We start from the raw sequence: 25,171 nt of genomic DNA on the forward strand, positions 1-25,171 counted from the left end.
ACAATCATCTGGAGATGGTTTGGGGAAGGGAAGAACTCCTACCCTAATCCCCACAGAGCCTCCATTTGGATCCGCTAACTCACCCTACACACAATGCAGGTAGTGGTGGGCTCCATCCATGAAAAATGGAGCTGGGTCCCCCAAGGATCAAGGGTGTGTCCCATAAGGCACTGCATTCACAGTAGAGAGGCAGCCCTCGAGACAGCAACAGCTCTCCTATGCTTGGCCCCTCTAGCCGCAGAACTCTATGACAAATATGACCACCGGCTTCAGAGCACAGATTTAACCAGGGATTTAAACAGACAAACTCTGAGGTAGGACAGCTGCTATTTTCACCCTACCTAGGCAGAAATCTAGGTTAAAAAGTTGAGCTACCCACATTTGAGTGAGCTGAGTTGGAGGGCTTCCCGAGAGTTCTCACAAGGAGAAACTTGGGTTTCTTGGGTTTTCTGCCTCCTGCTTTTATGCTGCTGATCATGAGAATGAGCCCACTATGTTCCCAAACCACTTCCACCACATGTTGAGGCTGTTCTCATGCTCAGCCTAACCCGGGCTAGGGACGCCTAGCCCGGATTAGACTGTGTGTGAGAACTGCTGGGATCGCGCCCAATCACAGTGGGGCAGCATCCCCTAGCCCCACTTTCAAACTTTACCCCAAATGAATGCACACCCCGACACAGCCTGTTTCGGACCTTTCCAGGGGCGTGTACTCATTTGGGTGGGAGAAGGGGAGCTGGAAGGAGCTCCCTCTCGCTGTTGCCCCAACAGGTAGCGGATGCTGCTTTAAGGTAAACAGGGGGACTTCCTCCCCCAACACAACCCTCCCCGCTGCAGCCGCTGCAGCCCGATTCCACCTCGCAGGTAGCGACATTTTAATGTAGAAGTGCAGGGCAATTAACGGCCCCTTTCCTTAGCCTTTCTGAAGAGCTGCTTGTCTCGATTTACAGTGAAACTCACAAATCCAACCCTTCTTTCCTCTGAGGAGGCTTTCCCTTGCCCCTTCCATCCGTCCCCCCCTTGGCTTGGAGACCATGCATTTGCATCTCTCTTAATTAATTGCCTTCCAAATGGCCCCAGCGATACACACCCAATGGAGTCACCCCTGCCCTCCTTGCTGCAGCGGTGGGGGTGGAAAATCCTTGGCCGCCTACGTACAATAAAAGGCTTAATCCGCCCCGGCTTTATGTGCGTCACCAAGGGGGTAGGGCTACTGTGGAAAAGCTTATAGCTTATAGCTCTAGAAGGTTCCGAGGTCCTGTCTACGCAGACGCAGACATCCAAAGTGTGGAGGACAATAGGATCATTAACAAGAAATAGGGGAACCTAGATCCTATGTTTCTACAAAGAATTATTGGTGATAAGGGTCAGAGTTTCTTTTTCCTGTCTCTCACTTGATTGATACATTTGTCTTATTTGATTAAATTGTTCTATGATCAGGTTTGCCCGGCATCTGGTTGACCCAGCATCTATAAGAATTCCCACTTGGGATTGTGGGTTGGTTTTTTTGGGGGGGGGGGAATTATCTTCTGTTCATTTATTCTGAAGGAGATAAGATGAGGTCATTGACCAGACTCTATTCCGATATGTTATTTTTAGACAACAGTGCATCCCAAGTCCCAGCAATAAGGCAAAACAAAATTTTAATAAGCAAGTAAATGTACCAAGTTGACAAATGCCATGATTTTTACACAAATTTCCCCATTTTAGGTTTGCTGGTTTGCCTTCTATTTGCTAAAGAATTCTTCACTTCTGTGGCTGCAGTTAAAAGCTTGAAAACATGATAGCTGGTAAAGAATCCACATGAATGAAAAGGAGGATAGATTTAATGACTATTTGCCATGATAAGTAGATGGAACCTCCATGTTTAAGGCCAATATATCTCTTAATACCAGTTGCTGGAGACAGAGGTTTCTTCTTTTAAGCTTCCTAAAAGCATCTGGCAGATTGGAAACAGAATGTTGGACTAAATATGCCATTTGTCTGATATAGCAATGCTCCTCTTATGTTCCTATTTTCTCATTCCCACACTGCAAAGTATACTGCAGCTTTAAGAAAGACTGGGGCGAAAAAGGGAATACATGATTTAAAATCTCTCTCTCTCTCTTTTTAAATAAACTGTTAAGCCTAACATTTTTGGCGGGATTTTCTTTGCAATTATTAAATGTTCCGTGTTGGCAGCCCTGCTGCACCATTCAAGAAAGCAAGGAAGAAAGAAAAAAAAGAATAGAAGTGAAAGAGCTCTGACTAATGTGTCGGAGTCTCCAAACGGCTCTTGGCAAAAAAGAAAAAGAAAGAAAATCCCAGCCTCCGATCCCCTCCCTCTATTCATCTTCCAAGGCTTCCAGCCAAAAGAAAATAAACCATACAGCTATCTCACTGACCAAACCTGTACAGTCGCGTAGTTGAATGGGAACATGGAAAGCAAAACATTTGGGGACAATTATACACCTGTGTAATTACAGTAAACACAGAATGGACCCTGTCATATGCTGCTTAGCCTTATCCCAGCACTAATCTTTATATTTAGAAAGGGAAGAGTGCTGCCGAATTGAAAATAAGAAGCGATTTGATCCAGTGACCCCAAATGAGCCTGATTTTAATATGATCTCAAACAGGAATTGCCTTGCCCATGCAAAATACAGCATGCACGGATACCATTCAGCACAGGGCTGGGATGGGATCCTGCCATTCTTGGTTGGCAACAGTCAATATAACCTTAGCCACAGATTTCGGTACTAGCAAGAACCCCGAAGCTAAGGGAGGGGTTACGCATCATAGTTACACATGGCTGCCACTGAAAACAGCAGCCCTGCAACCGGAAGGGAGGGAAGCTCAGACACTCCTGCGATGTACATGGAAGCTTCCTACACAACTCTGTGAATCCAGGCCATGCTCTGCCTTATGACTAAATTTATGCAAATTGAGCAGATTTGCATGCAGTCCCTTGGTTTCCCTAGTGAACCTTAACTGCAAACTACAACAATAAAACCACTTGCCACCTGGCTCAGGTTCCTTTAGATACTATAATAAAATAACAAGTACAGTAAAATCATATAAAAACCCAATTAAAACAGATTGTTTTTAAGCCGGGGAAAGAAAGAGAAGGTTGCTAATAGAAAAAACAAGTGGATTGAAAGAAGCGTGAAAGACAAATGTGCTTTTGTTTCTGGAGAACCAGTGGTCTTATGGTGGCAGGCCTGCGGACAGATACTGTAGCCTAAACGACCTCACACGGTTGTCGTGAAGGTGAAACGTCACTGAGCTCCTTGGAGGAGGGATGGCATACAAAGGTAATAAATATTATCATTCTTTAAAGGTGAGGGAGGATAAGGAAAGGTTAATATCATGAGGGCAGGAGTTCCTCACTAATGAGCCCACCGCAAAAAACAGGAGGACCTCTAATCTTAGACACAGTGGTGGGAGCCCTAAATAGCAGGCGGTGTCTAAACAAAGGTAGATTTTTGGGTGATATCCCAACAGAGGGCCTCCAAGATTGACTTCTACCAAATAGAAGGCTTGTGCTGCCTGTGGGGCAGCCCTTGAAGACTGTTTGAAAGCAGCTCCTCAAGGCAAAAGCTCGTGTCTTGCTTATGTCACTGTGTAAAGTGTTACATATGCTTTTTGCACTACAAGGGCCCAGGGTAAGGTCTGAGGGCACATGCTACAGACACTCTGTTGAAGATATTAACCAGGTCTACATCTGGTCAGTGCCTGGGTTGGATGACTACCTGAGAACCAAGTATCCTGGTCTCGAGCTCCATGACAGAAGACAGGAGAAAGTTATATGCTATAAATACATACATAAATAATGCTTCAACTAATGCTTGAATAATATTTCAACATTAACTCCAGGCATCTCCTGACAGGGATGGGATGCTGAAAGCTTGTTAAGCCAGAACTCAGCATCTGCATTAATTTCCTATTGCCTTCCATGTGCAAATTCAAAGTGCTGGTTTTGACTAATAAAGCCCTGCTTAGGGCCTGGGGATACACAAACTTGGGCCCCCTGATGTTATTGATACAACTCTCATCATTCACAGCCACAATGGCCTTCAGTTTTGGATTATCAGAGTTGTAGGCCTACAACAACTTTGAGAATGCCTCACTTAGGTCCAGGATACTTAAGGGCCTGCCTCCTCTTTTACATCCCAAGATGACTTTTAAAATCAATTAAGAGCAATGCCACCTGAACTTGATCATTTATGCAAAAAAAGGAATGTACAGGGTTCTTGGTGGCTGCCCTGCAGCTGTGAAACTTTCACTTCATGGAAGCTCATCAAAAGTCTGACCCTGAGAATCATCCTGAAACCATGGCTTTCAAGCATTTCACTTCTGAGGACTTTCCCCCACAGAGACCTGTCTACAGAGGAACCACTGCATTTTGCAGCAGATTCTGGGAGGGTGCTGATTTATAAACGTATGTAGGTATTGCATTTTTCTACTACATAGTGAAAAATCTCTAGGCAGTTTACAAAAGACAATATACTCATGGTGCACTGAACAACAATCCTATTGGCCCAAACTGTTGCCCCACATGAACTGAAACCGCACCTTAGAACATAACAAACTCCTTGCCTGCGAAAGCATATTGCAAGGAAGATCTGTAGTGGTTGGCAACTTGTTTTCAGAGAAAGCTTGTCTATCATTATCGCCTTTGTTTAGAAGGACTCTACTGGGACACCCTAGCCAGAACACAGCTTGGAACCACCATTTTGGAAAACTGGTAAATAACTTTCTCTTTGGAGATTGCCACCCCGAGAAACCTTCAAAAGCACTGAAGGTTTTGGGACAGTGGAAGACACCAAAAAATGGCTGGTTGCTGCTTTGAAAGTATATATTAGCTTTTCTAAATCAAGGGAGACAGATTTAGGTGGCTTCCATCCCTCACTTCCTATCCCTTTTACTTCTTTTCTAGATTTCCAAGTGCAGTAGTTGAGTTTCTGGTGACTGTGGGCTCCTAAAATGATGTAGGCAGGGTGGGGGAAAGAGGATAATTATACCCCCACACCCACTCTGAAATCTGGGAGGGGACACTTCCCCCCTATAATTACACCCACAGGAGCGCTACATTAATGGTTTCAGTGTGTTCATCGTGTTGGGCCGCAGCCCAGGGTCAGTTTGACCAGCCCATTGCTGCCTGTACCCTATGCTATTATTACCTTTCCAAGTAAAATTGCACAGAGATGGTAAAATATGTACATGATGCAGGAGTTTAATATTTTCTTCAAACATCAACTATCTCAGATGCAAGGGCAAAGGATCAGGGAAACACACATCTGAAAGACACTTCAAAGGTCAAGTCCAGCCCTTTCTCAGATGCAGAAATCTTTCTTAGAACTTTTACATAAAAAGGACAAAGCAATCTCATCTGAGCTGCTGAAAACTGGTTGAAAGTGACCTCAAGAGATCCCTCCAGTCCAGTCTATCTGCTTGCCTTAGGGATTGAGTCAACACAAATTAGTTATCCCTGAGGTGATGAACCTATGGGTGGGTTCACAGGTAATGGCAGAAACTGAGGTGGAACCCATAGCCCCCAAAATGCACACTTTCCCCCACATCCCTACATAAGCTTCTACTTCCTTTCCAGGTTCTAATATGTGAAGACTGGTTGTGGTGTCTGAACCCACCAATCTTGGCATATTCTGCCCTACTTCCATTGGGTGAACCCAACATCTGTAACTGAGATCAGGTTGCCTGACAGAAGTAGGGACAGGATATGCCAAGGTGGGTGGGTTAGGACATCACAACCAATCTCAATGACATAACAGAACCTGGAAAGGAAGTAGCGGGGAAGTATGCGCTCCCAGGACTGAGGGTGCTCAGGCAAACCTCAGATGCCACCATTACATGTGAACCCATCCTATATATGGGCTGCAGCAGTTCAGGCAACACATAGGGCTCACATGAAGGGATGTGAGAGGGGTTCAGAAGGCTAGACATTTCTAACATCAACCTCTCTGTGCGGAAAGAATGTTTTTAACGTGGAGGAGCATTCAGCCACGATACCGCAACTTGCAGTATGAAGTAATACAGAACAAATTAGATTGTACATTGAATGTGGAGAGATTCAGGGACAAAAGATGGGACAAAAGTACTTTCCTCTCCCTCCCTCCCCCCCCTTTTTTTGCTGCTCCATTTCATGGCAAAAGCACTTCTCTCAGTGGGCCTTCACCACCATTTCTTCTCAGAATGCACCTCAGAACAATGCTACATGATGACAAAGTGTCATTCAGGAGAACATTCTGTGAGGGAAAATGGCTGCCATCAGGAGCAGCACTATGCTACTGGTGATAACTTCATCGCCCACTCCTGAAAAATTAAAAAAATGACCCCCTGCCTTTCACCACCCATTTCAGTTCTGTCCCAGCCCAAACACAGGTTTACCACCTCAGGGAAAACTAGGCCAAAATCTCAGAACAAAACTAGATGTGACAAAGAATAAGGCATTTCTGGCACACACACACACACACACACACACACACACACACACACACACACAAGCAATCCTCTGTTGAGTATTCCTTTGGAGGAATACTATTTCCTGGACCCCACAGCATGAGCCAGTGATGTGGAGAGGAGATGGAGAAACGCATAACATAGTGACACCATATCACATTGTCCCCACATCTACACTTTACAGGGGAGAGGAGGTGGAACAACACAGGTTTATTGGCAGCAGAACCATGTTTTGTCACATCTATTTTTATCTTTAGAACCAAGCTACATGTTAAACCATAGCGAGATCATTGACGGCAGCACCCTACTGAGAGAGTGGATTCATGGTTTGTATTGAAAATCTCATTTGCTACCAAAGAATCTACACTCAGAACACCTCAGAAACAACAGAACCCATGGGGGTAGTTGGCACCCTATGTGCACTACCCTGCCACTCGCTCTGGGCTACCCCAGCACCCTCCAAGTGCAGTTATGGGGCTTCTGAAACCTCCATTATACCTTATGAGGAAAAACCTTAAAGACGCGTAAACTTCAACAAATCACCAAAAATTAGCCCTCTGCCCAAATCTTTTGAAAAAATTCTGGTAGCTTCCTTGCCCCCCTTGGGTACTACCACCTACCCCACACCACTCTAGGCCACCCCTTTCCCCCCTGATGTGAAGCGATACACCTCCATTATACCTTATGGGGGGAACCTTAAAGATGCGTAAACTTCAACAATTCACCAAAAATTAGCCCTTTGCCCAATCCCTCTGCGATTTGGGTGGTAGCCTCCACCCATTAGGCACTACCACCCCACCCTTCTGCCCCAGATCCCACTTTATGGCCCAAATCTGCCCCAAAGACACTAAAACTTCCAACAATTCACCAAAAACCAGCCCTTTGCCCAGTCCTTCTGCAATTTGGGTGGTAGCCTCCATCCATTAGGCACTACCACCCCACCCCACTCTTTTGGCCCTGGGACCCAAAATTCAAGTAGACATCAGATCAGACCTTTTTGCATTGAAGTCAATGGGAGGCAAAAAGGTGAGAAATTCAAATAGACATCAGAACTCAAAATGGAGGAGGAAGAAGAAGCACTTTATTGGCCACAAAATGGAGGGCCGAAACTACAAATAATTCAGAGCCGAAATGGGGGTGATTCGTTTCAGCTCCAAAACATTTCGGGAGGGCAAAAGGGTGATTCGTTTCGGCAACGAATCACCTGAAACGGGCAGTTTCGGGTACAGATCGTTCTGTACCCGAAACGTTTCACACATCCCTATGATGCAGCCCATTTCTAGAAGAACTCTGGTGATGGAGGTTCCACTGCACCCCTAGCCCTAGGCAACCCTTCCAGTCTTCTACTAGTCTTAAACAATTCTTCTTCATCCAACCTAAATCATTTTGGCTATAATATAAATCTACTGTTTCTTGTCTCATCCATAATGGATTTGAGGAATGCCCAATTCCTAAGAGAGCCAGTGTGGTGTAGTGGTTAGAGTGCTGGACTAGGACCGGAGACACCCAAGCTCAACTCCCCCTTCAGCCATGATACTAGCTGGGTGGCTCTGGGCCAGTCACTTCTCTCTCAGCCTAACCTACTTCATAGGGTTGTTGTGAGGAGAAACTTAAGTATATCATCATCATCATCATCATCATCATCATCATTATTATTATTATTAGACGCCAACGGAGAGTGAAGCCAATGCTTCCTAGATCAGCTTTAACATTACTTTCTCCCACTTGGAAATCCCGCCCCCAAATCATCAGAGGAGCACTTTTTGACACTGATGAAATGTTTTGCAAAAGTAACCTTCCTTTCAGCCCAGCCTTACTATTAAGCCTCCAAAGCAACCAATTTAATCTGACATTGTAAATCGTATCCCAACTTCAATCCTTCCTCACTATATTTTTTTTTCCATACACCATATATGACTCATACACTTCAGCAAAATGTGGAAATTCGAATCCCAGGAGTTTCATCAGAAGTTCACTTGGGATATGCTTTTGTCTTAAATGCTGAACTCCCACTCAGATGAAAATTGATATGTATACATAGGAGGGATGTGCACGGAACCGGCAATGGCCGTTTCGGAAGCGGCGGGGTTGGCTCTTTAAGGGTGCGGGGAGGGTGCACTTAACCCTCTCGCTGCTTTCCCCCTGCCAGTGTCATTTTTTTGTAAAAACCTTCAGGGAGGCAGTGTACCTCCCTGTTGCCCTGTGGCCCTCATCAGCCAGAAGTGGCCGAAAGTACTGGGCATCTTAATACTGTTTCTTTGTATTCATAATCAGGATGGTTTAAAGTGGTAAATAGCTGGGCTTTCCCGTTCTTTCATAAACTGAAGTATGACATTGGAATTCCCACACATTTTGTACATTTACGTATATATTTTATCTCCAATGTGCCCCACCTTCAGGGCTTTGAACAGGTGCCATTTTAAAGCAAACCAAACAAAAACAAAGCAAAAAATAATAATTATAATAGCTAAAACCTTGTCACAGTAAAAATTGTTGGCAACTGAGTAGTTCGGGTGAACTAGGGATGTTAAAGCGCTAGACTGCTAACTGTTAAGATGGGTGTGAGTGGTTAACAATTTCAGCAAACATTTAAATGACCTCGTTCAATTGCCCCACCTTTCTGCTTACTGACTGCAGACTCTTGTGGTTAGTTTCCAAAAATCGCTATTAGCTATGTGATGGTGCTAATGTTACCAAAACTTGACACAATTTCCATAGCAATGGCAGCAGAACGGAAGTTAGGGAATCTGTTGCTCTGGCGCTTTTAATGCCTTTACTGTTCATTAGGAATAATGAGGACATAATGAGGCTGTTTATATGTGCAGCAAAGACTGGAATTGGGCAGCCAAACCCAGTCTTTGCTGCATGTGTGAACCGTGGCATGGCAGCAAACCCTGTAGGGAGCTCCGGCTGTTAAGGGTGCGAGCGCGCTATTACCCCTCGCTAATGGATTGTGTGTCGAGGCTGCACAAGTAGCCTCTCGGCCTGCATCAAGATGCTCCCCATAATGCACCATGCCCTTGCGTGCTGCATTGTGGGAATTCCGGGGGCCTCTCAGCCCCCAAACCTCCATGCTCCCAGGAGCACCTGGCAATCGTCTGGGCGGGCAATCCACTGCCCTGCAACAGCGGGGAGATCATCTGCGGGGGAAGTAAGCATTTTGAGGCTTCCTGTGACCCCAGGAATAATACCTGGAGATCATTCACACAATCAAAAACTGTGTTCTACCTGGGTTTGGGAGCTGTGTGTGCTCCCAATTTTTGGTCCTGTGGTTTTCCTCCCACCTTGCTTCCACCCAATCACTTCTACCCAGGTTTTCCTCTTACCTTGCTTCCGCGCAACCAAAAACTGGAAGCACACACAGCTCCCAAACCTGGGAAGAACACAGTTTTTGATTGTGTGAACGACCTCCTGGAAATGAATGGTGTGTGTGCGTGTGCAATTGGAGGCTGTGGGCAGTTTTTATCCCCAATTCCTTATTTATTCCTTATTCTTAACAGTTTTTATCAGAGCTGATCATATTAATGGCTAAATGAATAGATGATAAGATTCCAGCAGTTTAACCATGTTATTTTTAAAATGATATTTATATTCCTATGGCGAACACACTGCTTCCACACAAGGGCCCTTTATTGCTGCTGAGGCAATCTGCTGGAAGCGTAATTAAACTGGAAGAAGAATTTCTGCAAGCAGCAGGAAGTGGAATTAAAACGGTAGTTCCACATGGCACTTAACATACGTGATCTGGCAATGCCCATTCCCATAGCCACAATTTCTCTGTAATATTTAGATGTAAGTAAGTCCTGCTAAGCAAAAGTCCCCTGCAACTTTAATTAGAAGCTTCCACCGTTTCTGTTCTGGGAATGTGCAGAACATTTCAATGGCAAAATGTTTTGACTCGAAACGGGCCGTTTCGAATGTTTCGAGTTTGAAACAGAACACCCTCTTTAAAAGGGCCTGTTTCAAGCTCAGAGCAAAACAGCTCTGTTATGATCAAAACATTATGAGGTCTCGAGCACCATTTTGAGGCCTGTTCCCCCCTTGCTGATTGGTTTTCTGGCATTGGCTTGCGATTGGTTGGCGATCTCCTTGCTTCTTGGTTGGCTTGTTAGCATAAAAATCAAATGTTGTCATGAGCAAATGTGCCCCCATAGGCTAAGGGGAGGGAGGAGGGATGGTGAACACTTTTGGAAGGAATTTCAAAATGTATTCAAAGGAACTGGGAGACAGAGAGCCTTTACAGTGTGCCTCTTCAAGAAAGAGGACACATCAGGAGAGGAGAAAGGAATCAAGGAAGGTTTGATTTTGCGGATTTTCTTTCTCAGCACCAAGTATAATATGCTGTGTTATTGCTGCTGTAACTATCTGGATTTCATAACTATTTGCTGGATTTCAGATTGACAAAGGCAGAATTTGGGTGCCTGTCTTCCCTGAGTTGTAGTTTGTTTTGTTTGTGAGATAGTATAGTGGCAAGAAATGGACAGTGGCAGCTGTGTGTGTGTGTGTGTGTGTGTGTGTGTGTGTGTGTGTGTGTGAGATATTTCTTGGTGATTGCTGTGATGAGCTCCATGTCTGGCCTTGAGACTAAATTGTGCTCTACTCACTGCTCTGGTCTGCTCTGCAATCTGCACTGCAAGGTGTACTCAGTCAAAAGGTTGCTCCAATTGAGCTTATGGCTATGCTTGCTGCTAAGTAAGGGTGCTGCTGTGGCAGCTGTTGCAATGTTAGGAAGTAACATAAGGAGTCATAATTGTGTGTTAGAGAACAGCTTGTGCCAGTGATGTTACTGCAGATTCTTCATCAGTGATTCTTGGACAGTGTTTGAAACGTGTTATCTGTGTAGGAGGGACAGATTCCCTTTTACTGTGTGCTTCTGCAGTGGCAGGGTTTTTTTAAGGCAGGGTTGCAGAATGCATTAGACTCTGTGAGTGCAGCTTGTTCCAGCCATAGGGAACAATAGGGAAACTTGAAACACCCCATTGTTCCCCATGGGAAATGCCTAGGGACACACAAGTGGGTTGTGTGGTAGGGCATGGTAGGTGCTACCTACCACCCAACCCACAAAAGAAATGGGCAAGCGGGTGATTTTTAACAAAGTTTTAACCTTTCCCCATCCTATGTGGCTTTTGGAGAAAGGTTAAAAAATTCTTTAAAATTGCCTACCCGCCCATTTCTTTTGTGGGTTGGGTAATGGGTAGCATCCATCATGCACTACCACCCAACCTACTTTGGTGTCCCTAGGAGTCACCCATGGGGAACAATGGGTGTTTCGAGTTTTCCCATTGTTCCTTATGGCCGAAATACTCAAAACACTTTGAGTTCTGTCGAAACATCCAGAGTCAGCCGCTGTTTCAATGAAATGTTTCAGCCATCTGTGTTTCACTTCAAGCTCGAAAAAGAGTGCAAAATCCGTTTCGTGCACACCCCTATTCTGTTTGAACTGCCTCTTGTTCAGTTGAGCATCGGTATTCCTGATACATGGGCTCATAAACAGTCAGTTAGTGTTTCCTCCTGGGGGGTTTAATTACTGCTTTCTTCTCATCGCTTTTATTTTTATTGGTATTTTACAGTAAAAAAGAAAGGTAAATTAATGAGATGAAACCAATAATTAAAGCCCCACTGTGAGTTACAGGAACTGACTAATTCCCACTGCAAGTTGCACATGATCTACAATCAAGCAAGGGTAAGTTGCCCCACAGTGTCATGGGCAGGTCTACATTGCTCATGTCATGCTGAAGGGCATGACACCCAAAACGGAAATTTAGTTAACAATATTTCCCTTCTGAACAGGAAGAAATTACAGCAACAGAAGCCACAAGAAAACGTCTAAACAAAGACACAGTAGCCCTGGAAAGCCTCAAGAGTGCTTTGCTAATCCATGCTAGTCTGGCTGCCACTGCAATTGCTTTTTAAATGGTGGCAGGGGTGGGGGTGGTACGTGAGGACCCTACCACGAATCACATCGTAAAACGAGAGGACAACATAGAAAGCACTAAAATACAACAGCATGACAATGACACCATCAAGAGTCTCTGTAAAAAGTAGGAGAACGTAGGATGCAGATTTCAGACTAAATGACTAGGAAGTAAGAAGCCAACAGTAACATCAGGTAGCTATTCTGGATTTAGAGTGGCAGTGTGCTTTTGTGAGCATGATCTAAGATGAACATTTGTTTGTTTGACACATTTCTATAAAGCCCAAAACGTATATCTCTGGGTGGTTTAGAGCCCCATTCCAGGGAGTTCTGCTTAATGGCCATTCTGCAGTCCCCCCCTTTTTGGCAAAGGTCTACAGATGGTAAGCAAGACTGTGACCAAAATTCTCAAGCAGTAAATGAAAGTGGTCCATATCCATGCGAGAGAAAGGAGACAAATAGAAAGGCGATGATCTAACCTGACCATGTTCTGCGCTAGAACTGTGTATATTAAACTAACACAGAAACAATAAATTATGTTCCCAAAGAAGCTAAGTTACTCAAACTCAGTAAATTATTCACACCCAGCAAATTTTCAAGACCTTGACAGTAGCATGGTTCTACCAGCATTAAGTCAAAAAAGCAAAAAGAAGCAAAACTCAAACTGGTGAAAAATAGAGAATTTACAATACTGATTTAAGTATCAACATTATGGAAGGGACGGTGCAGAGGAACCAGCCCTCCTTGCTTACCTTTTCAGCTGCTGCCTATTTTATCGTGGTGACACTCCTCCTGGGAACTGCAACTGGCAGCTACCATTTTAATGTCCCAGAAGCCCCCTTGGACCCAAGCTAAAGAATTATGTGGTGACACAATAGCATTGCTAAGAGAAACACTGCAGCTGTGGGTAAGTTTCATCTCCTCACATAGGTGTGAGCCCCCCGCAAATCACTGAATTATCCCTGAACTTGGGCAGCCTGTGAAACTGAAGAGGGGGCATTTGCGGCTAGTGCTACACTTGAATACAAATGCCTCATACGTGTTGGCAAACGCATCTTCTTGAAGCAAAACAGTTCTGTTTTCTCCTGCTTCAACAAGGAGCTCTCCCCAAAGTTCAGGATGCCTCTTGGGCAGAACTACTGCCCTTGAGGAAGACCTATTTCTCAAAACTCTGAGGAATTTGGATTTGACATAACATATTCCCCTTTCAGCACCAGTATGAGGCATCAACAAGATCCACAGCTAAGGGCTTTGGCGTGTGTGATAGTTTGTGGTGAGGTTCATTTCTGTGATGGGGTTCCAGCACTCAGTGGAGAGAAACTCCTGACTTTTGCCCAGGCATGAACACAGATGGCAAGCGATTAGGTGCTCCTAGAAGCACCAAGCCAACACGGAGAGAGATGAGCATGGTTCATATCATATAAGTTCATATCATGACCTCTTCAGGGCTTCAGAGGCTCTAGTCACCTAGCTTTGCAAAAAGCATAATATATCAATGCTGTTGGGAAGAATGGGACATAGATGTTTTATGGAAAGAACAACGGGCTGGCTGGGTGATATTCCAAGCACACACACCCCTTTAGCTGCATGGGAGAAGTGCTGCATGGGAGAGGTATGGGAATTCACATCTCCCTCCACTCAGTGAGCCTGGTTGTGCAGAAGGCGGTGTGTCCAAATTGCCCTTTATCCATGGTTCAAAGACTAAACACTATTTGAACTATGTGTATGAGGCAATTTAAATGAACCACACACCCCTTTTTTTAAAAAAAAGTATATTTTGCCCCGGGCACACCCATGCTCCTCTCGCCTGTGATTCAAGGAAGCTCACTGGAGTACCCTTCAAACTAGCCAAATGCTCTTCTCTGCCATGAACATTCGCACATGTATGTTAGCTTATAGAAAGATAGCACACTTGTGGAGTAGGCTCATGAGACTGAGAAAGAATGACTAAGGATACACTGCAAATTCATGATGGAGATGAGATTTAAAGCAGGGATTTCTTGACTGGTAGCTCTGTCTTAGCCACTACACCACAGAATCTTCCAGTTCCATGTAACAGGCACCAGACAGACCTGTACCAGTTGTTGGTGAGTCCTGAAATTTTGCCTAATAGTGAGAACGGGAATCATCAAATGAATCTTCGACTGGACCACAGGAATCAAGTTCAACATCAAATTCTGAAAACTTGTCTGGCTTATTGGTCTAGAGCAGGGGTGCACAACTCAAATGCCCCAGTGGGCCAGAAACAACCAGGACTTGGTGTGCAGGGGTTGAGGTCAATTTTTAGCACATTGTAACATTAAAATTAATTAGCAATACTAATGAAAGCAATTGTTAGCTATTTGTGGATCTCCCCCGCCCCCATCAAGGGACTCACAGTATTAATCAAGGCTGGAAAATAAACCCTATCCCTGCTCAGACAGTGGGGTGCCTGGAGTGTATGCCAGCCTCAAACAAATGCCAAGCCCTCACCTCTCCCTAAATTGTTGTTGCTTTCAGGCTGCAATCCTGGGCATGCTTATTTGAGAGTAAGCCTTACTGGGAATACTGCAGGATGTATTTCTGAGTAAATGTGCACAGGATGGCATTATAAGACAGTTTCCAGAGAGGGTGGCCAAGAGGGAACAAGCCAGGAACTCTTCTCGCTGCAGTATATTCCTACCTGGGAGGCAGCAAAAAAGTCCCTGCGGGCCAGGTCTGGCTCCCAGTCCTTACGTTGTACAGGCCTGGTCTAGTGGTATGAATCTTGCTCAGGGTGCAAGAGGCAGAGATAGGTTGGCCGTTCTGTTGAGGAAAAGCCATAGCTCAGTGCAGAGCAACAGGGTTCCAGCTTCAATCCCTAGCATATCCAAGTAGGTCGGGGCGGTGGGGGGGACCTTTTCTGGGACCCTAGACAGCTGTTGCCAATCAGTGCAGACAATACTGGGCTAGATCAACTTAAGGTCAGACTCAGTATATGGCATCTTATATGTTCAGTAATAATAGCACTTCTATCCTGCCATTCTATTGTAGATATTCAGTGACTAAATTCTATGCCAATAAATTTAACATTAAAATTAATCTAAGGACCACCAGTGATCCTAACAGAACAAACTGGAATCGATCAGATCCCAAATTGTCATTCAAGAGGTAACATCCAAAAAGCATTCTGAATTAAAAAAAAAAAAAAAATCTTAGACACTCACAAAAGAACCAGTATGCTTATTTAGCTTGCCCACTATCATTCAATGACATGAAGCAAGTGGTCATGAAAGACAGATAACCTAGAGGTCCCACTGAAATTTTGTTCAACACAATTTTTTTGCTTTGAAAAACGCAAAAATCTGAACCCAAGGTTTCCCCTTCAGTGAATATTTCTCCTTCAAGGAAAGCAGAAAGTGTTCCAGTAAGACCAGTGACATTTCTCGAGGGGGTGGTCCTGAAAATCCCTAGCTAGTCACTAAATTTTGCCTAAAAAGAAATGTGGAGGCTACTCATCAGGCAAAACATCTGAAGAATGTCAAGTGAAGCTCTGGAGAGACTAGTAAAATTTTTCAGCAGAGTTTCACAGAACCCAGAATAACCTCAGATGCACCATTCTCAGCTCTTTGAACTAAAAGAAGGTAAAAACATGGCAGATATTCCTTTTATTCCCAGATATTGTGAAATTGCTCATAAGAGAGAAAACAATATCCTAGCAGACATATGCAAGAAATTCACTTCATAGAAATCCCAGAAGTGCATGGTCGGGGCTCACAACATTTTTAGAGTCCCTAACATTGGGGTGATTTAAATAAATTCATAAACTTATCATAATTTAATGGTTGAAAAAATCCATATTCCATTCAACAAAACTCTCACTGGAATTGCAGCTGTTTTTCACTTAAACAAGAAGTTGGATGAATACAATATGAATCGTCATACAGCTGAGACTTTCTCAAGCAGATTTCAGAAGTAATTTTCTTTACTTTTTTCTGAAAAATTTTCAGAAAATTACTAGTTTGCCTAGTGCAAAGTCTCAGCTATTGGAAGCAAGTTGGACTTGATGGACTTTCTATAGTATATAGCTACAGTTGTCACTCCATGTAATCAGGTACCAGCATACCTTTTACCAAGATGCATCCGAAATGTTTACATCATGCTTTAAATTAAAAAAAAAAACACCTGAAAAGAGAAAGAGCTGTATCTACAGAGAAAACTATACAAAAGTTACACAAAGAAAGCCCTTCACAAGGTATTCAGACCTGAGCTTCACCTCACAATGGCTTCATGGTTATAAAATAGTTTCTTGTTTTCCACACATAATGACAGGCTTCTTCCCAGAGAACTGTAGAACCAATCACTTTGAGTAGCATTAAAACTGCAGCAGTGGGTAGCCGTAGCAATGCATTCCAGGTATGTCTTTGCTCACAGTTGTCAATTCACGAAAGTGTAGCAAATGCAAAGGTTTAGGAAGATCCACCAATCCACTCACGTGCAAAAGAAGACTCAAACAAAACTGAAAGCGAAGAGCTTTACAAAGGTTGTTGACATATATGGAAATCCAATCTGCCAAAAATCCCTATACATTGCTAACAGAAGATATTTTAATGCCACATTTTCCCAGCCAAAAAGGGAATAAGAAGAAAAACAACACCCTTGAATCCAGCTTGCAAATCCCGTACAAAAATCGAGATGCTGTTACTATATAAGGGGTTGACTTCTAGCCAAGATGCCAGCATTTGGGAAGGATTCAAGAAGCAAATAAAAAAAAGAGAGAGAGAATCCAGCTTCTCCTTTGAATAGCAATTAACAAAACATGTTGACTGTGATAGACCGTAAAAGAGAACAGCAAACTGAAATACACTAAAGCACTCCAGGCAGACTGGAAACATTTTTTTTGAAAAAATTAACCAAATTAGCCTCCACACAGAGGAGACAGGATGGTTCCTTGTGATTAAATAAACTTGGAATAATTGAAAAGAAAAAGAGGGAATGGGGTGGGCTGGGGGGGGGGGAACCAACCCTCCAACCACCTTTTTAGAGAAACAGCAAAGCAGGAAAGAGAATACAGCTCAGCCTACCTTTCCAACTCTTTCCACCACTTTGCTCTGGTGCCTACGATCATAAAATTCACTCCTCTGTTTTAATAAGACATCTGCAAAAAAACCATTCTCCCTGAGAGTCCGGAGCAGAATGTAGTAGGTTGTCCCACATTTGAAAGAAGGCAAGTTAAGCCCTTCTAGGAGCGGTTCGGAGGCTTCCCTCCCACCACTCCCTCTAAACCAAAAGAATTTGGCACCTTGCCCTGGCTGTCCACCTGTACTAAAGCCTTGGCGGTATGTGGGGGAAGCCAGCCCTTTTTTTTGATGTTCGTTCTCCCACAAACGAACTGTGCTCTTTTAAATACTTTCTTTTCTTCTTGAAAGAGAAATAAAGGCAGGTTTTTGCACAGATGTCTGCCACCAAGAGAGCCTTCCCCTTGTTATTCACGAGCACAGACTCAAGATCACTTGGCAGTGGTTAGTTATACAGTAGCTATTAAGAGATCCTAAATGGGCACATTAGCTATGCAGGTTTAAGGTACCACGACAACAGTGGACCACAGGGATTTGAGTAAAAAAAACAACACCCCAAATAGATCATGCAATACTGAAGGCAATCCTCTGCGCTCATACAAGGCAAAGATGTCAACATTTAGAGAAATACAATTTGAATTTCTTGGGTGGGTGGGGATTGGTGCTCACACACACAAATCTGACATCTTAGCCAAGGCACCCTACATGGAACCATATGCACAATTGGTATTTGCACAAATCTTGTCTACCTCAAAAGGAAACTTGAGCAAATTGTTGTGAGTTTCTTCAGCAGCATGACATATACAGGACTTCTCTCTCTCTCTATCTCTCTCTCTCTCTCAATCTCTCTCTCTCACACACAGATACACACAAACACACACGCACACAAATAAATCAATCACAGCTGAACTAACATTATGCAGAATGAGAGGTGTATGTTCCAAATTTATCTATTTTTAACATATTTGTATACTGCCCAAAATTTAAGTCTCTGGGCAGTTGTGGAAGACATTTGGGTCATATTTTCTTGGCCCATTGGTCAAGAAGACGTCGTCTTTCTGTCTGTAGCACCAACAGCAACTTTCTCCTTGGGAGAAACAGTAGCTGGGGAAACTATTTCCATCAAAACCACAGTGCAGGGGGAAAGGGCTAAATACCTTTCCTTGAGCAGCATGGTCCTAATTGTCTAAGATGGGGATTCATGCTTGATCTTGGGGGGGGGGGGGGGTTGGAGATCTGATAAAATGATGATGATGTGTTCAACATTACGAATGCATTTGCACATAATGCAGAACCAGAGTTGCAGGGACCAGAGGTTTCCCTACTGTTACATCCAAATGTGTGGCCACTACAGTCCCATCTGGAAGTCCATCGTAGGTTGTGCTCTGCAAACTCCAATTTGAACCCTCAGTTTGTTGTGAGTTTTGCTGCTCATAACCAGAGTTCCAGTGCCAGAGCTCTTCCCTCTCTCCGGCCATGGTTGGCTGTGCAGGCTGTTCTTCAAGCAAAAATGAAGCCCGAACAGCCCCCACCTCTTGACAGTCTCCCTGACTGCAGAGAGCCCACTCTTAGTTTCGTCTGAATATGGACTGGAGAGCAGGGAGTGGTGAGTGGGGGGAAAGCATGAACCCGTGCTCCATTGGACCCGCGGTTCCGTGTTGCATGCAAATGTATTTATTTATTTATCATATTTTAAATAAAATATGTGTTCTCCATCTAGTTTGATCTACATCTAGTCTGACCCTTAGTTATATGTGTTAAGCAAACATCTATCACATTTTCAGAATGTATGTGTCTGGCCTGGTCAATGCAAATAGCAAAATGAAGTAGTAGGGTTCTGAGGTAATAGAATGGCCTGCACCACTTCAGACAGTGGATCACATTAATAAATGCTCCACTACAGATTAAAAAACCCGCCCTGCAAACAGAAGGCCATTGCAAAAGAGAGGAGACTTTCTCGCCATGGTGTGCTAGTCATTGAGGCTATTCTCATGATCGGCCAAAATCGGGCTAAGAGAGCCTAGCCCGATTTCAGCTGAGTGTAAGAACCACCAGCCTTGCAGGCGAGCCCAGTTTCTCCAAAGCTGGTGACCTGCTTTTGTAGCCCTTCCCTTAAACGAGGTTAGCGGAATGAGTGCTCCGCTAACCCCATTTTTGTGATCGTGTATTGCTGAGGCGTGGCTCCTCATGAGGAGACTCCCGCCAGGAGGCTGAAGCAAGCCTCCTGGCCCTGGGGGTCTCTCTGGGATGCCCTGCGCACTCGCACGGGGCATCCTGGACCTTCTGGGGGCCACATGGCCCCCGATCCCCGCAGCCCACACTGGCTCTGTGACCGAGTCGGAAGTCATGTGGGCAGCTGATTCGGCTGCCCAGGGCTGCCGGCTTGATCGTCTGTGGGGAGAGCAGGCTAAGCCCACCCTCCCCACAAACCCCCTTCCTGCGAGTCTCACTGATCGTGAGACTGATCGTAAGACTCATCTTATTGTTTTTTGCTTGCAGGGAGCTTTCTTCCTGGGGGAGCATGCAAAACTGCTATCTCTCCCACTTGCATTCTGAGGTGGTACTGCTCATTCTGCCTCCTCAGGATTCTATCAGGTCCTTCTCCTGCCTGGACAGACCAGGTCATCTAAGTTCAGGTCATCTAAGTTCTGATAGACTGAAGTGGTAGAATTCTAGAGTGTACTACTTCAGACTGCAAGAGGGATGTCATATTTTTCAGTGCTCCCTTCAAGACTAAACCTTTGTCTCTTACACAATAGTTTACCTACGTGTGTGGGGGTGGGGTGTGTTATAAGGAGAGACAAAAAGGCTTACCTCTCCTTCTGCTGAGGCTTATTATGTTGGACTCTTTATGTGGGAAGGAGCGAGCATTTATACATATATATGTATGCATCCAGAATTCTACCTCTCCAGTCCAATGTGCTATAAAATTGATGGTGCTAAATTAGTAAGTAGAGAGTAGCAACGTGGAATTTCGACATACTGTAGGTAATGGGGATTATTCTGCATATATATTCAGGAGCTGGGGCTGAAGCTCACCTCAGCAGACGAACACCTGCTTTGTATGCAGAAGGCACTGGATGCCATTCCTGGGATCTCCTCAGAAAGGGCTCGGAAAACTTAGCTAAATGGACCAAGGGACTGACTCAACTTAGGTTCCTATGTTGGACTAGAACCAATAGGTTGAAATTACAAGATTCAAGCTAGACATTGGAAAGAATTGCCTGACTGAAACAGCGGTTCCACAATAGAACAGTCTATCTCATGCACAGTTGTTCTCTCCTCCACTGGAGGTTTTTAAACAAAGGCTGGGTGGCCATCTGTCAGACATGCTGCAGCAGTGTCCTGTATTGAGAAAGGGTTGGAACCAGAAGACCTCCAAGGTTCCTTCCAACCTTCTAATTCATATCGTCTACAGTGGCCACCCTTACAGCACAATCTAATGCATGGATGGAAGTCGAATTGTGTTCAACATGACTTATTTGCAGGTAAGTGTGCATAGCCCTTTAACCTGAACATAAGAAACTACCAACGTATAATCCACCTATGGAATTCTCTGACAGAAGACATGGTGACAGCCAACAGCCTGGATGGCTTTAAGAAGGGTTTAGATAAGTTCATGGAGGACAGGTCTTTCAAAGGCTATAGGCTATTGCCTCAAAGGCAAGAGGCCTCTAAATACTAGTTGCAGGGGAATAGCAGTAGGCGAGAGGGCATGCCCACATCTCTAGTTTGTGGGCTTTCCTGAGGCATCTGGTGGGCCACTGTGTGAAGCAGGATGCTGGACTAGATGGGCCTTGGACCTGATCCAGCAGGGCTTTTCTTATGTACCTTATACTGAGTCAGGCTCCATCTTGGTCGTTATCAGCAGCTCTCCAGGGTTTCAGACAGAGGTCTTTCCCAGCCCTACCTGCACATGCCAGGGATTGAACCTGACACGCTACAGCACCTCCTCAACTAGTCAAATTATAGATTGCCCAACCATGACGACACCAGTGGGGGAAAGAAGTAGGGCACCAATTGACTTCCTACAAACAGGGGGAAACCATGGCTATCTAGTCACACTGGTTTAATTGGTTTAATTAATAAATCCACCATTGAAACACTAGTCGCTAATGGTCATTAGAGTCCATTACCACCTTGTGTAGAAATTTTCAGAATGGCATAACAGGAAATGAAACAATGACCCTGCATTATTATTAATAATAATTATTATTATGATGGTTATTATTATTGCTTATTGTTATCAGTTCTGTTTTTTAAAACCTACTTTTAAAAAATGCTGTTGATCTTTGCTGCCCCCAGAAGCCCTTTTGACCTCAAGCACGTATCTTGGGAACTGAAAGTGAGCTGATTGGAGCACCTTTTGATGCCAAAAGACTCCAGGTTGGTTGACACAGGCAGCAGAATTTGCTGGTAAAAGTGAATTGTGCCAATGCAGGTATTGGGTGCCTTTAAAAGAAAAATACACCTCCATGTCAAAAGAAAGATCCCTGTAAGTCAGGGATTCTCAAGTTTGGTTCCACAGATGTGGTGGCCTACAACTCCCATCAACCCCAGCCACAATGACCAAAGGCCATTGCGGCTAGGGATAATGGAAATTGTAGGCCAGCAACATCTGAGGACCCACGTTTGAGAACCCCTGCTGTAAGTAAAAAACTAACATATCAGGAAGATGTGCAGCTGGCTCACCCACCCTGCTGTACTAGTTGTCTACTTGCAGGGAACTAAATGGTGTGTGTGTGTGTGTGTGTGTGTGTGTGTGTGTGTGTGTGTGTGTGTGAAGTCCAGGGAAGCATTCAAATACATGACTCCTCACCTAGAGTCTGTAGCCTGCTCTACCACCTCAGTACTCTAGCACCTCATTCCTATCGTAGTCTGCTATGTGGTGTGGACCGCATCTGAGTAGTCAGTCATGAAGCTCAGCTGCCCGTTCAAATCTTGCATCTGCAATGAATTCTCAAGAAGGGTTTAAGCCAGGCCTACGCAGCTTAGGCCCCCCAGTTGTTTTTGGACTACAACTCCCATAATTCCCAGCCACAGTGGCCAACAGCCAGTGATTATGGGAATTGTAGGCCAACATGCAGAAGGTGCAAAGTTGAGCAGCCCTTGTTTAAGCACTCTACTCTCCCTTAGCTTTAGCTCCTCCTTGCTGGAACATGCAATATAATGGTATATAGCCAGGGTCATAGCAAGGTTGGAGTGAGCCCTGGAACAAGAAGTGAAGATGGGCCCCTACCACCCACCACCACCTTCTTCTCTCCCCCTCCCTGTATCTTTGACCAGAGCTATTTGACCCATCTTGTTCAACTGTAGCTATGACCCTAGTACAACCCTATAAGGAGTACTACTGACCACCACCCCCACAGGACTGATGCAATTGAGACAAGAACTTAAGGGCTCTTAAACCAAGGGCTCTGGATACTCAAAAAGCAGTTGATAAATGCTAAATATTGTCATTTGTTGTTATCATTCACAACTCAGTTCATGGTAGATTTTCTTCTTAGTAAGAACAGAATTCCTGAAATTTGAACAGCCCATCAACTTTATGAGTAAGTAGCAACCCAAATGCTGACAAGTTGGGTGAGGCTTCAGTTTAATTGGAGAAGTTGCGTGCCTAGAACCATTTTTTCACTTTTGGAATCCTCTGGTTTCTGAACGTCCTCTCCCACCTTTCTCTTAAAATCCCACACCCAACCCACTATCAGCAACTTCTCTGACTACTGGGCTTCTAAGGAGTGTCTGGCTACATTAATCAGCAAAGCCAGTGCAAACCATATGCCTGGCCCCAGATAAGGTACTAGCAAAACTTGGACAGTGTCCAGTAAATGCCAATCCACCCAGCCTTATAAACGCAGAAGAAAAGAAAATTGCCACCCACTGGTGTTCCTGTTCGACTGCCCTATGTGGGACACACCCTTATGTTGCTGCTTTCCCACCCTCACTTTCAGCTACTCCCCTCCACCATCACCACCCAGATATCTTGCAGGAGTCTAAGAGGAGCAAAGAATAGAAGGGCAGACTCATAAAATGAGTGAGGGTGCAGCTTCAAACATTCCCTCGGCTTCATTGAGCTACACAACTATTTTGCACTAGCACAAACTTTGTTCGTTCCACTAAGGCAGCTGTCCGGCTGAGGAGGGTCGGTTGGTGCCTGGCTGGTCCACAGCCTTCTGTCAAGGCCTCAGAGGTAGGAGATGGGGTTAGACACCACCCAATTCCTCCTCCTGCAGCATGGTTTGGTCCTTGCACTGGTCTCTCACCAGAACACCACAGCACTCCCAGACACCAACCACTCTCGTCCTCGGCCTTGCTCCTTTCAAAGGCCAGACATCCCTGCCAGACATTCATGTCCACCCCTTCCTCCCACCCTGCCCCATTCTTTATTAACCCTTGGCTGCCCTGCCTGTACAGCCTCGTTGCCTCTCCTCGTGGCCTGTCTGGGACCTATTCTTCCCCTTCACGGCCCTCCCTGCTGCTCCTACCCCACCCATCTACCGCTATCAGCCCCCTGGTGTCATCAGGGTGCGTCGACAGCATTTCCCCTGCCCGGCACCCAATCCGGCTGTCTGGGCACATCGCCCCACTCTCCCAGGCTAGGGAGATAGCTGCAGGAGCTGCAGCTTTGCCGGGTTCACTGTGCTGCTCCCCGGCAGCTGTAGAGGCTTCTGAGACAGCCCCACTGAGTGAGGCAGGGCAGACAACCAGACAGCACTAGTCAGGATGTTGGTCAGTGCGTTTTTGTTTGTGGCTGCAAAAAATTATTTATTTATTTATTTATTTAGGGCATTTTTATACCGCCCCAACCCAAGGTCTCAGGGCGGTTCGCAACAAATAAAAACAAAACATTAAAATCAATTAAATATTAAAAACAGCTCAAAACAAATCAATAAATAATCCAAAAGTTACAAAGTTACAAAGTTACAAAGCTAAAAGGCCTGGGTAAAAAGATAAGTCTTTAGACACTTTTTAAAAGCCGCTAGAGATGGGTAGACTCTTACTCCCACGGGAAGCGCGTTCCAAAGTTTCAGGGCGACAACAATATGGAATGCCCTTCCTAGCCTATGACAATATGCCTTCTGAGGTCTGCTGCAGATCTGCCTCTTTAAAAAAAAAACAAAAAGCCTTTGTGGGAAGCTGAACCGATAATCTGTTTTTGTTCTGATTGTAAATTTGTCAAATCGAATTATTATTATTATTAATAATAATAATAATAATAATAATAATGTAACCAACAAATAATGTAATAATGTAATAATAATAATGTAACCAACAAATGCAAGATCTAATAATAACACCACAATTAGTAAGTGAAAGAGCAAAGAAAATTAAAAATTGGACTGCGCCAGGCGACGATGAACTGAATGGCTTTTGGCTTAAACACCTAACAAGCCTTCATAAACAACTATCAAAACAGTTCAATCACATTTTGCAAGGCGGTGATGTTGAACAATGGCTAACAACTGGGAAAACTCATTAAATAATGAAAGACCCAGCAAAAGGTGCAGTTCCAAGTGATTATAGACCGATCACCTGCCTGCCAACCATGTTCAAATTATTAACTGGAATAATAGCAGATGAAGTGATGCAACACTTATTAACTAACAAACAGCTTCCAGTTGAACAGAAAGGAAATTGCCCGAACACCAGAGGCACAAAAGACCAGCTGCTGATTGACAAAATGATTTTAGAAAACTGCAAGAGAAGAAAAACCAATCTAAGTGTTGCATGGATTGACTACAAGAAAGCCTTCGATTCATTGCCT

At 44.5% G+C, this 25,171-nt stretch overlaps 1 protein-coding gene across 14 annotated transcripts in view; it reads right to left on the bottom strand.

Moving 5' to 3' along the window:
• The window catches only part of ZBTB7C (zinc finger and BTB domain containing 7C), a 352,767-nt gene that overhangs the window by 97,781 nt on the left and 229,815 nt on the right, over positions 1–25,171 (bottom strand). For 2 of the 14 annotated variants that reach the window (XR_008317858.1, XM_053303372.1), the window contains exon 1: positions 17,413–17,682. The exons of the other annotated variants lie outside the window; for them this stretch is intronic. Coding sequence is in view for 1 of the 2 variants with exons in the window: in XM_053303372.1 (XP_053159347.1) it covers positions 17,413–17,456 (44 nt within the window). In the remaining variant the exon portion in view is untranslated. Of the gene's footprint in view, positions 1–17,412; positions 17,683–25,171 lie in introns of those variants that run through there. 14 annotated transcript variants of the gene reach the window in all.

The sequence above is a fragment of the Hemicordylus capensis genome, chromosome 2 (assembly GCF_027244095.1).
Source record: "Hemicordylus capensis ecotype Gifberg chromosome 2, rHemCap1.1.pri, whole genome shotgun sequence".
Lineage (NCBI taxonomy): Eukaryota > Metazoa > Chordata > Lepidosauria > Squamata > Cordylidae > Hemicordylus > Hemicordylus capensis.